The sequence below is a fragment of the Molothrus ater genome, chromosome 17, assembly GCF_012460135.2.
Source record: "Molothrus ater isolate BHLD 08-10-18 breed brown headed cowbird chromosome 17, BPBGC_Mater_1.1, whole genome shotgun sequence".
Classification (NCBI taxonomy): Eukaryota; Metazoa; Chordata; class Aves; order Passeriformes; family Icteridae; genus Molothrus; species Molothrus ater.
The window spans coordinates 9046609-9062515 of record NC_050494.2 but is presented as its reverse complement, the minus strand read 5'-3'; the positions used below and the strand labels follow the sequence as shown (position 1 = coordinate 9062515).

The window sequence follows — 15907 nt, the reverse complement described above, 5'->3', positions numbered from 1 at the left end:
TACGTGCATCAGGCAACACGTGTTACGTGAAAATCCTCCTGACTGAAGTTCTCTGTCCTTCCAGCCTCACTGCTCCCACATGAGCTCCTTCCAAAGCCCACTGGACTCTGCTAGGACAGGGGAGCACAGCTGGTAGGAGCTGTTCTGCAAAGCTGGAAAGATAAAAATGCTCTCTCCAAACCATGTGTCAGTTATTTTGGAGCCATCCTTTCCCCTGGCACATCTGGCCATTTTGCAAATATGAGGCTTTTGCTTTCTGCCTCTGTGGTGCATAAACTTCAAGTTCTAAACCAACCCTCTACAACAACAACAACAACAAAAAAATCCCTTTTTACTTGTATTGCAAAGAGGAGAGCTGGGTCAGGGCTCAGTCCCGTTTCTGCAGGATGAGTCCTGTCTGTGGAATTGCATTTCAAGTCTGGCTGTGCTGGGGGGGAGCAGCTTTGGGATGGATTGAGGGGCATTTGCCCACTGCTTTGTAGGAATGGGATCTTGAGCCAAGGCAGCAGATTTAACAGAGCATGGGGAATCCTTTCAGTGCAAGGCAAGTTCTGCAACCCACACATTTTCTGAGCAGCAGATCTTCACCACTTCTCTCCGCTCATCTCCTCTCGTGGTAAATGGGATGTTGGTGAGGGTTAAGGAACACCAGCAATCCCAGGCCCCTTACTCTGACATTAATGTGTCTTACTTTCCATGAACGTGACAAATTCTTTAAAAAGGAGTGTGCATCTCTGAGCAGGAACCAAAACTGGTCTCCTGAACAGCAGGAATGATGTCAACCATTGTCCCATGCTCCAGCATTTCCAGCCTCTGCTCCACAGGCTTTTCACACCTGTACAAAGCAAGAAAGTTGGGGGGGGGGGGGGCAGGTGGGTTTTTTTCCTCTTCACCCCTTGTATTTTTTGTTTAACTCTCCCTTCTGTCCCTTTTTCTTCAGCAGAAAGATTTCCTTCAGGGGACCTGCCCCCTCTATACCCCGCAGGGGACTGTGATGTTCTTTGTTTTAGAATGAAGTGAACGTAAACATCATCTGACAAATTTAATTTCCTCAATACCATTTGTATGACACATCCATGGCTTTGCAAAGCAGAAAAGGATTTTTCTTTCAGCACGCATCACGTGAAGGAAAACATTAACGTTGAACTAATCTCCTGTTATAGCTGGGAAAAGGACATTTATCATACACACAGATGACAGGAAGAAACACACAGACAGGCAATTATCCTATGGAATAAAGGTTAACAGATTCATTTAATTAGCAGCAGCTGTATTTGCTATTATGATCAGATTCCTAGCACAGCTGAAACCAAAATATTGTTCTCAATACTGGAGAAATGAAAGCCTTGAACACTTACTCTTAAAAATCCACATTAATTAAACACTCAGAGAGAGCCCAGGGGACAAGAGGGGAGCTGCAGTTCAGAATGCACAGAACAAACTCCTGACACCTTTGGCTTAGGCAACTCCTTGAAGTGCAGAAATGGATGAAATCACCTTTTGGTATCTGCTGTTTATGGGTCAGACAGGCAGGGAACGAAGACCACTCTTTAACCACCCTGACACATTAAATCTGCATCAGTGCTGTGTGTGCTGATCCCAAAATTCATCCTGCACAGCTGCATTACTTCAAGGTTTGGAACTCATCATCTGGGCAGGTTTGAGACATCCCATTCTGAGGAGTTCATCTAAAACCATGTACCTGCACCATATTGTTAAGCATTTTTTCTGCTGGTTTTGTGTCTTGACCTCCAATTACGGAAAAAAGCACCCAGCTACAAAAGTATTCTAACCATAACTAATGCAAAGCCATATTAAGAAGGCTAAAAAGTTTTTACTGAATTTATTGATACAGAAACACTTATTAATAAAGTTTAAATTGCATAACATTTCTGCATGCCTCAGGCCAACTGAACTCTAGTTTCTAGACAGAGATTTTTCAGCTTATACACTCATGACTAAAGCAGTTTGAAGTTCAGTTCTCTTCGCAAATTTGCTGCAGGATCAAAACCTAAAAGGAGTCACATACAAAAAAAAGTGACAACTACTGAGAACACAAAAAGAAACAAAGCAGGTACAATTCCTGGACAGCTCATTGATCCATATAAACCCAATTCTGCCTCCACCCCTCTGCTAGAAATGCCTACAAAACTACAGTGCAAGTGCTTGTGCACAGGGAAAATGTATTTACAATTCCCCTTAATTTACAGGCTATAAGCAATCCTATTTCACAGTTATATAATACATAGAATTTCTACTATCTGTTTAGATCTGTGGGGTTTTTTTGGACAAGAGGACAATTTGACAACCTAGAACATGAATTTCCTATATATATATATTTATATATATATTTATTTATTTATTCAACCTTATCCAAGAAAAAATAGCAGTATTTATGCATCTTATAGAAAGCTACAAAAATCTAGCAAATGTAATAAAAAAGGCAAATCTGGTGAAAAAATCTGATAAAATACCTTTTTCAACTGGGGCTGGGATGGGGATAAAAACCAAACAAGGGATAAATGAAAGATAATCCTCCCTCAACTGGTCAGCTTTAACAGAATCTCTGCAAGGCTTACTAACAGGAACCTGAAGTTTAATGACATTTTTAAAGGGACTCCTTTAAAATGTTGTGATTAAACTGAAGGATGACCTGGTAGCCAAAAGCAGGAGGCACCCTGGACTATGGAAGGGTGTGGAAATTGTGCCACAATCCAGAAAGGCACATACCTGGCATGACACCCATTAAACAGACTTTTCCAACAAGTAAGAGGCCACAGCCTGTGGGAAGCACTGAGAATAATTACACACAGATTCTATTAACCCTCTATTTACCACCACATTCAGGATTTGCATTTGTAGAAAGAAATTCATGGGAGTTGCTAGAATCCAATTATGGGGATGTGCACCTTTACAGGAAACATCAGCTCAGTGGCCACAGAACTGCCCCACTGCAAATAAAGAAATCAAAACCCAAGGGAACAAGATAATTTAGGGTACCATTGAGACCAGAAGTGGAGACAGGAAACCAGAGGCAAAACCCAGCCTGTGACTGTGTTACATGCCATCAACCACATGATACAGGGTTATCAGACAATATTCCCAAAGAGACACAAAAATCCTGTTAAGCAAGGAAAAGTTCTCCACTTCAGGCTTAGACATATATGTTATTCATTTATTTTCAAAGCCACACAGAACTTTGAAATTATTTTTCATGAAGCAAGTTGTGCAACTCAGGACCATTTGGCAATACAGTCTTCATTCATTCCTCCTCAGAAAATGAGGAGACAGCACACATTAAAAAACCAAAAGATATCAAAGTGATACCAACTCAAGTGCTTCTGATGGGGCAATGCCTTAACACAGTTTCATAACCTGCTGAAAGAGAGCTTTTCATTCCCCCCAGCTTTAGGACTATTTCACATCAACACAGACTCCAGGCTTGCTTTCCAGCCTTTAACAGTTCAGGTACGTTTCCCAAACAGGCTGAACCAAGTAAACCTCTTCTAAACATAGTATTTTTTAATCCACAGACATTGTGGACTCTCCATTCCTGGAACTGCCCAAGGCCAGCCTGGACGGGGCTGGGAGCAACCTGGCCTAGTGGAAGGTGCCCCTGCCCATGGCAGGGGGTTGGAACAAGATGATCTTTAAGGTCCCTTCCAACCCAAACCATTCTGTGATCCTATGATTCCATGGCATCCCCTTCCATCACCATGACAGAGAGTTTTGGAAATAAAAATTACAGCTCACATCCACAGAACTGCAGAGTGACAAGTCTTTCCATATGAACCTGTTAAAATTTCTACTTCATTGCAGCAGGAATAAAATCACCTACACAGCTGAGCAGCTCCACTCCACTGTGGAAGACTTGTGAACAAGTTGTATTCTGGCCACCACGCCACAGCAGGGGCACACACACAGGAACACCTGAGAACTGCATCACTTTGGCTCTCTAGGCTGCTCTCAGGTTCTGCTGACACCCCCACAAAACTCTGTCTGGCTGATTTACTGCTCAGGCTGGTGCTCTGCACCTCACTCTGCTCAGCCCAGACCTGAGTTATCTCACATGACAGCAAAAACCACAGATACTGCTTTCAGCTTGCACAAACTCACTGCTCTGCAGCTCTTCTCTACCCTTCTCCCCACTCAGAATTACTCTGTAAACGTTTTCAGAGACAGCAGTCCCAACCCTGACTACCTTGCATCCTGTCAAAGTTAAACAGCTTTGCAATCCCTCACTTGCCTCCATAGCTTTGAAAGAACCACAGAAACCTAACAACTCGTTCTCTAGAACATGGGTTTTCCATTTAAAAAAAACAGTATTTTGTAAAACTTTTTACTAAAAAATTATGTATAATTTACAAGCAAAGCAGACCAGCCAAAGGGGAGCTGGTGCTTTCCTTCTCATTCAAAACCTGGATGCCACAAGTGTAATGCCAAAAATTTTTTCCTTTCTGTAAAAGTTGTGCTTTTCAGATTACTGGAAGAAACATGATTTGCCAGGTCAGGGTTTAACTAATTATCTTCATCCTGCATTAAACACACAGCATGGCAAATACATGGCAGGTTTAGTGGGAGAGAGCACAGACAGCAAAGGTCTTTGGGGAACTGCTCAGGAGTTTTTCCCAACTGATATTCAGTAGAGCAGCCATGAGATTTTTAGCAATATCTCCTGCGGTTAGTTTCAAGGGAATTAAATCCTCCTTTCCATAAGCAGCTGAGCATTTCACCAACTTGCTTCTTAAGGAATCCCTGCTGTAGAATAAAACTATAGCACACAACTGAGAAGAAAGAAAGAACTCAAAAAAGCTATAATGTCAAAGTTTACAGCAGCCACATTCCCCAGCCAGCCTACTGCCTCGGGTGTCTCGCTGGCAGGCAAGCAAGTGGGACATGTTTGTCAAGCCCTAAGGAATACTTTATTCTCTGCCTACTTCCCACTTCCTAAAAGAAGAAAAACTACTTTTCCCTGTAATAAAGCAAGTAATACTTCAAGGGATCGGGCAACGGCAGGCTCAGGACCTTTTCTCTCAAAAAGTTTACGGGAGGGTCTGGCTTTAGTTCAGAGGGTTTGGATTCCTCCTCCTCCTCCAGCCTCTCCTCCTCCATGTCCTCGCAGTTGTTGTTGTCGTCGGAGGGGCTGGAGATGCGGCTGGCGAACACCTCCTTGTCCAGGAACACGATGGTCTCCATGCGCCGGCGCCGCAGCCGCCTCCTCTTGAACCTGGGCGGGCTCTTGAGCCCGTCCCCAGCCCTGCCCAGGGCCTCCTGGTGGATGATCTTCTTGATGGTGCCGCGGATGGCGATGCGAGCCAGGTCCTGCAGGCTGCGGACGGCCACGGGTGCTGCGAGCAAAGAAACCTGTGAGTGCAGTCAGAGAAACTTCCCCCATGGGCAGTCCCAGGAAAAATTCTGTTTGCTCAGATTAAATCAGGCCATTTGAATTCCCTGCTGGGATTACACAAACAGCTCTATTCAGCTCCTGTCAACTCGGATAAACCGTGTTGCAACTTTCCGAATGAAATTTAATTGTGCGCTTCTCTCATTAAAAAAGTTCCTGCCTTGATTTCAAGTTCTCAATTATTCTAAGATGCACATTTTAAAGATTGTTTGTATGCAGACTTAGTGATGGGAGCTGTGATTGTTTCATGGCTTAGAATCAGGTATTTTCCTCTGGTAGATAACTAAACCTCAAGTCTGTTTGATTCTTCCATAAAATGATTTTTCTCTTGTACAGCTTCTTCAGCTTTGCCAAGTTTGCACTTATAAAATACAAGTACTATTTACGCTCTTCAAAAACTGCTTCAGACTTAGTGAGTGAAGACAGGCTGGAAACCATTTTGTAGAAGTAATTATAGCAACATCACAGTAAGTTACTGTATTAAAATGCCTCCCACATTAATGGCTTGGAAGACCATTCTGCCTTCTGCACTTATTTGCTGCCAGCTTAGAAATGTAGCAAAAAAAAAAAGTACAGATGTACATAGATCCATGAACTAAAAATTAATTAAAAATTACACAAAAAGTCCCTGTCCTCTGCCAACAAGTGAGCTTTCCTGGGACCTGAATGAAAAAAGGAGAAAATAACTACATACAATTCATGGGCAGGTCTCACTACAAAGTGAGACCATGATGAAACAGGCACTTGTTGGACTTCCTAGCATGCTGTAGACTGTTTCCTGAGCTCCTGTCATGCAGACACCTTTCCAGGTTAAGACCAAAGCCTCACCAATCTCTTTATGAAAGTACCTCTGTCTTCATGTGTTCTTAAGAGGCCTCTTGATACTGAAGTCTTAATCTAAAGATTGGGGCCACTGATACGACCTGCATTTCAAACAGCTAACCAAGAACTTCACAACTTGTATCCCTCAAGCATTCCAGGTTCAGGATAATTCTGGATTGCTGGGGGTGAGTGTCTTTGAGTAGGTACAACATTTGTTCACAGGTAGTGTTTGTTTACTTCCCTCTCCTTGTGGCACAGTGCCTGAAAACCATGACAGGATTCAATCATTCAGGACTGGAACAGAATGTGCAAAAACAAGGATAAAACACCCTGCAAAGTTCAGGTACAACTTCACAAGAAATAATTTGTGTTTAGAATGATGGGCCAGTGGAAGGTGTCCCTGCCCACAGCAGGGATATTGGAATTAGATGATCTTTAAGGTCCCTTCCAACCTAGGCCATTCTGTGAGTCTGTGATTTAGAATCTATTTCATTCAACTCCAATGCTTGCACAAGACAGACAGCTGTTCAAAAAACAGGAAGGACTTGAGAGTAATTTTCCTGGAAAGGATTCCCAGGGATGTTACAGCTCACAGCCAAGCAGCAGAAGGAAGTCTCCCAAGCTCAGGAATTTCTGTACTCACGCAAGTGAACGAGCCTTGATTTTCCTGAATCTGTGTGGTTTGGCTGAATCAAAGGAGCAAAGGAAACAGCAAGAATCTTCTTGGTCTCCCAGGCTGAAGGACCAGTCCGAGTTATCTTAGTCAACTGAAGCAAAACAAGGAGATTATTGTCCATTGTGGGAACTACAGTGAGATTTTTGAACAAAAAAATATGAACAAATGACTTTTCTGCCTGGACAAGTTGAAGTAATGGAAGATGCAACAGTAAGTGAGAAACAACATTGGTTTTTTGAAAAAAAATTGGGAACTCCTTGCAGAACTAGCCCCAGGTAACTTCCTCTATTCCAACAGAGCATGGGCACTGGTAATTTGGGTCACTCTGCTTGCCCAGATCTCCCTCTGACCAGAGCAGCTGTGTCTGACCTCTGGCAAAACTCCTGAGTCACCACGAGCACTGGCTCCTGGAAAGGTCACAGATCAAATCTCCTACCCTAACCCACGCACAGCCTCTCACTGGGAAGAAACCCTGCACCCTGCTCCTCTCACATTCCCTGACAGTGGTAAAAGGTCAGGCACTTGACCCACTTTTTACTAAAAGAATCCACTGACACTTGTAAATAGAGACATCCTGCACACTCTTTCAAGAGACAGTCAGGGAGCAAAAAGTTGTGTTTTGCCCTTAAGCACAACACTAAATTATATAATTAAACAAAGCTTTGCTCATATTTTTTGCAGTGTGGAAGTAAAATTGCAATTAACAAAAGATTGTAATATATGGAAGACTGCAAAACTACAAATTTCTTAAATATTAAGAATGTGCAAAGTTCAGTTTTCAGTCATTGTGAAAACCAGTGCACATAATTCTTTCTTCAGCTTGCTACAAGGGCAAGATAAAAGAACAGCTACTGACCAAACCATGATCAGAATTAAGAATAACTGAAACACGAGTAAAAAGGCACTCAACCTTCTCTTCTAGAGGCATGACAAGAATTCCCCCAACTTTCAACAGGTTCTTCATGTAGTCCTCGTGCTCCTTCTGGACTCCAGCACCACAGTAAACACGGTCATACTGAGTGCAGTCTGGAGAAATCTCTAAACAATTGCCAGTGACAAAGGATGGCTCACAAAATTCAAACCTGAAAGTGAAAAAGACTTGTATTAGACACGAATAAAATGATTTATCAAAATAAATTATTTCCACAATTCTGGAGAAATTGAACTATGGAAAACACTGGGAAAAACCCCCACAGTTCTACAGGATTTCTCTACCAAAGCCCATCTATTCTAGACATTATTTTAACAGACCACAGTTAGAAGTCTCAAAACCACAGAAAAATGAGGTCAGAATTCATGGACTAAAATCTCCCAAGGATAAGGACGCATAATTTCATATTTGAGCTGCAGCTAACTCTTCAGAACAAGCTATTTTTAGTCACCTGATGCTGACTCAAGTTATAAAATGCAAATACATGTACTAGACCTGTGCTTCCAAATGTCAAAGTCTTTTAAGGACTGCACCTGGGTTTATTTTTGCATTTTCAAAAGCTTTTAACTGGTTTTCAGATGTGGGGAATTACCACCTGATGATACAAAAGTAAGCTGAGCTGAAGCCAATGAAAGTTTTGCCATCAGCTTCAAAAGAACTGTGATTTCACCCTTCATAAAAAGACTTTTTGCCTACAGTACTTCTGACTTGGTTTAAAAGAAAAATGAGAGATTCTCTGATGCATATGGTACAAGCTCCAAAACTCTCTCAATTTTAAGCCCTATGTTTAAGAGCTGATTTTGGTAGAAGTTGCTCAACACATCCATTCTTTTACTGGCATCTTGAGTGGCAGCTCAACATAGCACCTATTTATTCCTAATGCTTCCTGGAGCTTTCTGGGTTTGCAAAGAGGCTGGACATTCAGAGCAGCCAGAGAACAGTTCCTGCACACACTGTTCCAGGAGCACAACCCAGCAGACATCACTCAGCAAAGCCAATTTTCCAGGCATGGTAATTTCTGAATTCAGCTTGCTTTTGCTCCATTGCTATATTTGTCTGGAGAGAGAAGAAAGTCTTGCTTAAAACATCTCAAACACCAGCAACATGACTGAAAAAAACCCCTGTTGAGAACCAGAAACTTTCAGTCTTCTGCCAAGATGCAGAAAATACAACCCCCTCCTCAGCAGCTTCTCAGGGCAGCAGGAACAGCAAAAGGCTGAGTAGCCTAAAATCCTGCATGCCATGATTTTCATTTTCTTCCTCCCAGGAGAGGAGGATATCAGGTATTCACAGATGTATTGCATCCCTCTTTGAACAAACTGTGAAACAGATCCAAAAATGTGACAGCCACAACTTTTATTGCTGAGGTTACTATTGGCAGTGGTTATCTAGCTGGGAAGTTATTACTTGTGACAGCAGCAGAATGGAGGGTCTAAGGAAGAATATAAATCAAATCCCAAGCAGTTTTAGTACCAACTTAATCATCATAAAACTACCTTCATATTTTAAAATGCCATTTTTCCTTCTTCTCAGATAAAACATATTAGGCCACTACAAAAACCAGTTCATAATCTCATCACTATGCAGGCTCTCAGATCACAGGCACAACCAAGTACTGCTACTTGCAAGTTTTAAGGTGTTACTGCAAGTGCATTTAAAAATAAACAAACTTCCTCAGCTCCCTCTAAGCCCTGCAACATCAGCACTGCTATTAAAAACTCTGCAAACATTTCTGAAACTCCCTCATGACACATACAGGCTTCGAAGGTCACACACTGCAGCTCAGCAAGCCTAAGGAGCCTGAATCCTCAGATTACCCTGAATCCAGAGGGGCCACATGGAAGCAAGAACTGCCCTGAGTAAAGCCAAAAGCACAAAATTAATCCCAACAGGCATTTTGAATTCTTACTTGTCAAAGCTGTCGCTTGTTTTAATGAAAAAGTCCAATTTCTGCTTGGCGTACTCGATCACGTCAGAGTGAAGCTCCACACCGTGGTTAACCCCAAAAGGACCTGCAAGTGCAGAACACCAGGGGATGGCAACAGCAACAACACCAAATCCAGCAGGATTGACATACTTTGGGTTCCCTCCTCCAGCAGATTGTTCCATGTGTCAGATGTTTGTGTGGGGTCAGCTCTCTCACTGCTACAATGGGATTTGCAACCCTATACCTGCAATTTCTGGCAGCAAATGAGCCTCATGTGCAGCTCATTCTGAATCATTTGCTCTTAACTATGCAGGAAACTTCTCTATAGGAGGGAAACACTCATGCCATTGCTGTGAAAGTGACCAATGGCCTGCATGTTTTAGCACATCCATGTTATTTTTGCACCCCCTTCCTAAAAATCTCTGCAATTAATCAGGAACAGTCATCACATACTGTACCTCAATTAACAGCAAAAACAAACTGGGAAATACTAAAGTTGTTCAGCACTCATGCTTTTTATTCAGAACTGACAGGATAACTTCTGCAAAAAGAATATAAAAGCCCTGGAGTTACAAATTGGTACTTAAGTAATGTCAACAAACCTAGGAGAAAATCAGAAATGGGAAATGAGACTTTACCCTCAGAATAAATATCCCAGCAGTTAAAATTCTGGACACTCCCCCAGATTTCACCCTATAGCCACTTGCTATCTATCCTAGCAGCACAGCTCTGACTGAAACACATTAAAGGGGGAGTTTAAATTGTCCAATTCCACTTGGATAATTTGCTTTGTGCCACTGTAGATGTGGTCACAAAATCAGTTCTGCTGCACTAAAGCGTATTCCAGAGAATATTCCCATCTGTGTGTTGGGGAGTTAAGAGTCAGAAGTGGACCTCAAACCTGTCTCAGACAAGGCTGTGAACACAAACCAGGCACAGAGCATTCACAGCTGTTTGTGGACTTGCTCAGTCCCAGTTTCAACTCTGCACTCCTGATCCTGACCTGGGGTCTTGCTTAAGGGGAAACAAACCCAGGTTTGTGTCCAGACCTGCAAGAATCCATTACAGCCACCTTTGGAACTACATTGCTGCCTGTTCTGATCTGCCACAGAAATCTGGATGCCCTCCAGTTCCAGAGAAGGCTGTGAGAATCCTGATAAATTGCCAAGCTGGATTAATGCATTCTTTACTTTCCCAGCTACCTTTTAGCTCCATTAGCAGAGGAATACCTCATCCCCAATTGCAAAACTTGTTTTTAAAGCTCTAATACAGCCAGTTAATGTGACTGAAGAGGTATTTACCCAGGATGAGTCCAACCATGGAACTCAGATAACCAGTGCCACTGCCAAGGTTCAGAAACGACAGCCCTGGTTGCAGGTCCAAAGCCTCCATCACCTCTGAGTAAATGCACGGTGCTGAGAGATGAATATTTCCATGCTTCCATGCCAAGTCCTTGTAGGCATTGTCCTTGAACTCCTCCAGGTAGTAATCTGCCCTGTCAATGGCTCGGAATGCCTGCTCCACCAGCTCTGTCCTGATGTACTGGGCCTCCTTCAGGTTATCAATTAATTCATCGTTGTCTTCTCCTGCACTCACCGCGCCTCCCATCTTCAGCAGCCTCCTATAAACACTGAAAGGGAAATAACAACAAAGCAAGGTGAGGTACAGAACATGCACTCCAACACTAAACTATGCTGCTGTACATGGAGTACTTTGAGAGAGATCTTTACCTACTCCAAGCTCCAGAAAAACCTCACCCACTGCTCCCACCCCCAATGGAAAGCAAAATGCAGCAGATCTGGCATCCAGTACCTGACACCAGTGGGGAAAAAAAAAATCACAATAGGCAATTTCAGCGTGCAAGGCCTGTCTTCAAACCCTCCCACCGTTTCACCAGCACATCAGCTTTTCCACTGAACCCTTTTATAGAAAGGATTATTCCAGCTCCTGTGCTTAGGGGTCATTTTTCACTGCAAGCCCAAACAACAGGGCAAGTTTGGGCTGTCTGTCAGAGCTCCCGTCACACACAAACTTTCCACCTCTAACAGCACCTGACAAGACTAAGAAATAGGCAGAAAATCCAGAAAAATCTCAAATTGCATTTCCTTTGAACATGCAGCAGGATGTTGACTGCACAGAGGTTCAAAAAACCCAGCAAAACTCTGACCTGTCAACCTTGCTTACTTTGGTAAATGCACTTTAGCAAATGCACTTTCACACAGCTCATCTCCAGAGACTGAGCCACCACCATTAGTAAAGCACTTAATGACACAGACAGCAGCTCCACAGAGAATTCCCACTGCAGCCTACAGGTTTTAAAGGAAAATGTACAGGGGAACAAAACCACTCAGAATTAACCTGGCTTCTTCTCTCCTTCTCATATATTAAGGGGAAAAAATCCTTTCCAGAAAGCACAGCATGATTTAAGACGTGTTTGTTTACAATGCCTTTCCCTGCTCACAGTAATAACCACGAAGCAGCAGCTTTGGAGTTCATTCCTGGGATCAGAAGATCTGCCTACAGTGAAATTGTTGGGGTTTATTTGCTACATTCAGCCAGAGCAAATTATAAACTTTCATTTTCTGAGGAAACAAAGCAAAGCTACAGGACTCCAAGGAGATTTCACAGTTGTTCAAATAACACATCGCTCTGATTACCTGTAGAGGCACACAAAACAGGATATACTTAGGCAGGGAACTCGAGCCAGTTCTTAATCCATTCACGTCTCAAATACATCAATCCAGTTCAAGACCGTTAATAACACTTGAAATAAAACATCACCCCTCTCCTTTCCACAGTTACTCCTTCATTTTCTCTACAAAAAATGACTCTGTTTTATTACTTCACAGCAGGAACACATCAGTTTGAAGGTTCAGGTGGGTTAATGTACCAATTACATTTTCCCCCTCCTCTTACATACACAAAACCTCACTGCATTTGCAACACAGGGCTGCCTGTACCTTTAATTTAACATTCCACATTAAAATACTCTCTTCACCAAGGATTTTGATTCCCTTGACTTTCTTTTATGTATATATTTTTTTAAGCTTCCTTTATCCTTCCACTCTTTTTGCTATTTAAAAAAAGAAATAAATAAAATCTACATTTTTAGATTTAAAGCAAGAAGTTGTGCCTTTAACAGCGCTCCACTTTGGATCCCAAACAAATTCCTGCTGATGTACGCAAGCCCCACTGGGACAACTGGTCTGACCTGGTTTCAGCTCAGCTCCATGGACAACAAGTGCTCTTCCATGCTCTACACCATGGAAAACAACAACAAACACAGCTGGCTGAGACATTTTCATAATGGGAGCAGGGAATATCTGCCCTGTGACGGGTGTCAGTCACTTCTGAAATCATCACTTTCCCTGCACATTAACCTATTTCCAGTAAAACGCATGTTTTATAGGCACAACTTCAAACTCTGAGATTCAAACGGCCCTCCTCATGTGATTCCACACCTTTGTTTAATTTGGTGGGAAATGGGAACCCAGTAGGTCTTATTTTTATTAAACTTTTCAAAACAAACCCCTCTCCCTCCACAGCAAACCCCGGGCGCATTTTCCTCGCTTCTAAGGCAAAGCAGAGATTTCCCCAAATCTGAGCAGGGACAAAGTCCACAGGCAGAAACCCGGACCGCTGCCCAAAACAGAGCCACCAAAGGTGGCAAAACAGAGCCACCAAGGGAGGCAAAACAGAGCCACCAAGGGAGGCAAAACAGAGCCACCAAGGGAGGCAAAACAGAGCCACCAAGGGAGGCAAAACAGAGACTCCAAGGGAGGCAAAACAGAGCCACCAAATGGGCAAAGCAGAGTCATCAAAGGTAGCAAAACAGAGATATCAAAGGTGGCAGAGCAGAGGTTTCAAAGGTTGCTCTGGTGTTGAACCATCCCCTCGCTGCCATCCTCCCCTCAGGAAAACAAACCCAAAGGCGAACCGGGACCCTGCGGCTGCAGCCCCGGCACAGCAGCACCGCTCGGGGAGGGCTCCCAACAATGCCCGAGGCACAGAACCGCGGCTGCTCGCCCCCGGCAGGTCTCCAGGGCAGTCCCTGCCCCGGCACGGCACCGGGAGTAGCACAGGGGAGGTTATTCCGGGATTTCAGACAAAAGCGGTACCTCAACGGATGGCTCGGCTCCGTTCGGTTCGTCCCGTTTCGCTTCGCCTCGGCTGCGTTCGGTTCGGTTCGGTTTGGTTCGGTTGGGCTCGGCTCGGCTCGGCTCGGCTCCGCTCGGCTCCGCTCGGCTCCGCTCGGCTCAGCCCAGGCCAACGCGCTCGGGCTGTAAACACTGTCCAGCTGAGCTCCGCTCGCGGCACTGCGCATGCGCGGAGCGCACCACAGCCGGGGGGGGGTAAGGGAGCACACCACTGCTGCCCGGTGGGGGGCGCAGTCTGGGCCGTACCACGCAGAGCCGGCGCGGGGGGGGGGGGGGGGGCAGGACTGTACCACGGCTGTTCCGTGAGGGGAGTCCCGGCGATGGAGTCGGCTGGAATTGGCTTCATCAGATCCGGGAAAACTTGCAGCAGCTTCTCCCAAAAGCCACCCCACCACCCAAACCTTGCCATGCACACTCAGTGTGACATACACAGGCTGCGACTCTCGTTTTTCCCATCGCAAAGCTCCTGAGCACATCTCCCCATGGCAGCCTGGATGCCTTTCCCCATTCCCGGACTCTCTGCCCTTCCCAAAGTTCTTGTTGCCAGCACGAGGCTCCATCTCCACACCTACTCCTCCACCTCATGGCCAAGGCTCCATCTCCACACCTGCTTCTCCAGCTCATGGCCCAGTTGTCCCAGCTGTCCCAATCCTGGTGGCCTGTGATGGTGCTGTGACAGCACCTTGTGGGATTGGGACATCCCAGTGATGCTTTGGGTTTTAACTTTTATATTTTTCAGACTCTATACTGCTTTAGTGTGTACTTCTGAGCTTCATATTAGGGGATAGTAAGCTTTCTTCACAGAGCAGGGAGACAAAACAATTCCTTCTCTAGCAGTGGACCAAGGACAACTGATCCAAATCTTAGGCCCAAGAGCACAAACAACGTGGAATGAAATAACAAGCAGGATGGGACTTCATAAGCTAAAGCTGTAACTGGAAAATTAACTCCAATATGCAAATGGAGCAAAACTTGTAAAAGTGAGAGACCCCGTGAGCAGTCGTGCATTTTGTTACCATTTTGGTTCACCTTCGGTGCAGCCCTGGCTGGGCTCTTGTGCTGCCCAAGGTGGATCCATGGAGGCCTTTTAAGAAATCCCTGCTTTATTCTTTAACTCCATCTAGCCTCTGTTCTAGGGCAGCCAGCACAAGATATCCCAGGATGCAGGAGGGATGCAGGAGCAAGGGGCTGGGGGATGCCAGTGAGCTGCTGGCACAGACACAGGAGCCAAATCTCCTGAGTGAAGCCTGGCCAGCACCAGATGTTCTGGTGTCATTAGTCAGGCTTGGGAAAAAAATCATGGGAACTTAGGGAAAAAAAATTGTGGTGGGAACTGGTTGATATTCTTCATTTTGAGCTGATGAGCATCCAAATTTAGTCACATGACTGGATTTTTTTTTTCCCCTGCAATCATGAATGCTACATGTAAATTAAGTGATGGATAAATAAGTGAGATGCAGATTTACCTGATTCCAGGGGTAGGGGCTTGAAGGAAACACGGGATATTGTGAAACTTCACAACATCTGAATGCCATTCATTTTGTGGGGGATCCCTGTCCCATAACTGAGTGTTAGGCCACAAATTTAAATTTTACAAACCTGTGTGAGCTCCTTCAATGACCTGGAGAAAAGGTGTGTCCTGTTACCTGTCTAAGACTGAGAGAAATTATCCTCTAAAAGTGTCTGTTTGTTTTCAGTTGTAAGTGACCCCCTCAGCATTGGCTGATGCTGCAGATTTGATAAAATTGTCTGGCCTGGCTTTAGATCTAGGACTTCATATGGCTGCAAAATGAGAAGGAATAACTGCAACAAGACAAGAAGCCTCTTAATTCAAGTTCTCTGGAGATGAATTGTGAAAAAAAAAAGCTGTCTTGGCAGACACAACAAGCCTGCAGCGGAAAAAAAAATAAGAATTACCCTGGTAAATGAGACTCAAATAGGAGAAAGTGAATCAGCATCCGAGATTTATTTATGCTTTAAGGTGATTATC

The 15907-nt window shown here is 44.1% G+C and overlaps 1 protein-coding gene across 1 annotated transcript; it reads right to left on the bottom strand.

Moving 5' to 3' along the window:
* Positions 1-1222: 1222 nt before the first annotated feature.
* Positions 1223-14030, bottom strand: PCMTD2 (protein-L-isoaspartate (D-aspartate) O-methyltransferase domain containing 2). Its single transcript, XM_036395570.2, has 6 exons — positions 13879-14030; positions 11062-11390; positions 9743-9845; positions 7813-7984; positions 6870-6993; positions 1223-5348 (listed from the first exon to the last, which is right to left on the bottom strand). Exons 2-6 carry the CDS (start codon positions 11366-11368, stop codon positions 4963-4965), a joined length of 1092 nt encoding a protein of 363 aa, XP_036251463.1. The 5' UTR covers positions 11369-11390; positions 13879-14030; the 3' UTR covers positions 1223-4962.
* Positions 14031-15907: the final 1877 nt, after the last annotated feature.

Bases quoted from the DNA above. Each gene is read 5' to 3' on its own strand.
- PCMTD2 (XM_036395570.2), bottom strand. From the start codon at position 11,368: ATGGGAGGCGCGGTGAGTGCAGGAGAAGACAACGATGAATTAATTGAT. The intron at 9,846-11,061 runs GTAAATACCTCT...CTGCACTTGCAG, and splicing joins CATGGTTGGACTCATCCTGG to GTCCTTTTGGGGTTAACCAC. The intron at 6,994-7,812 runs GTTGAGTGCCTT...GTTTTGCTTCAG, and splicing joins TCATGCCTCTAGAAGAGAAG to TTGACTAAGATAACTCGGAC.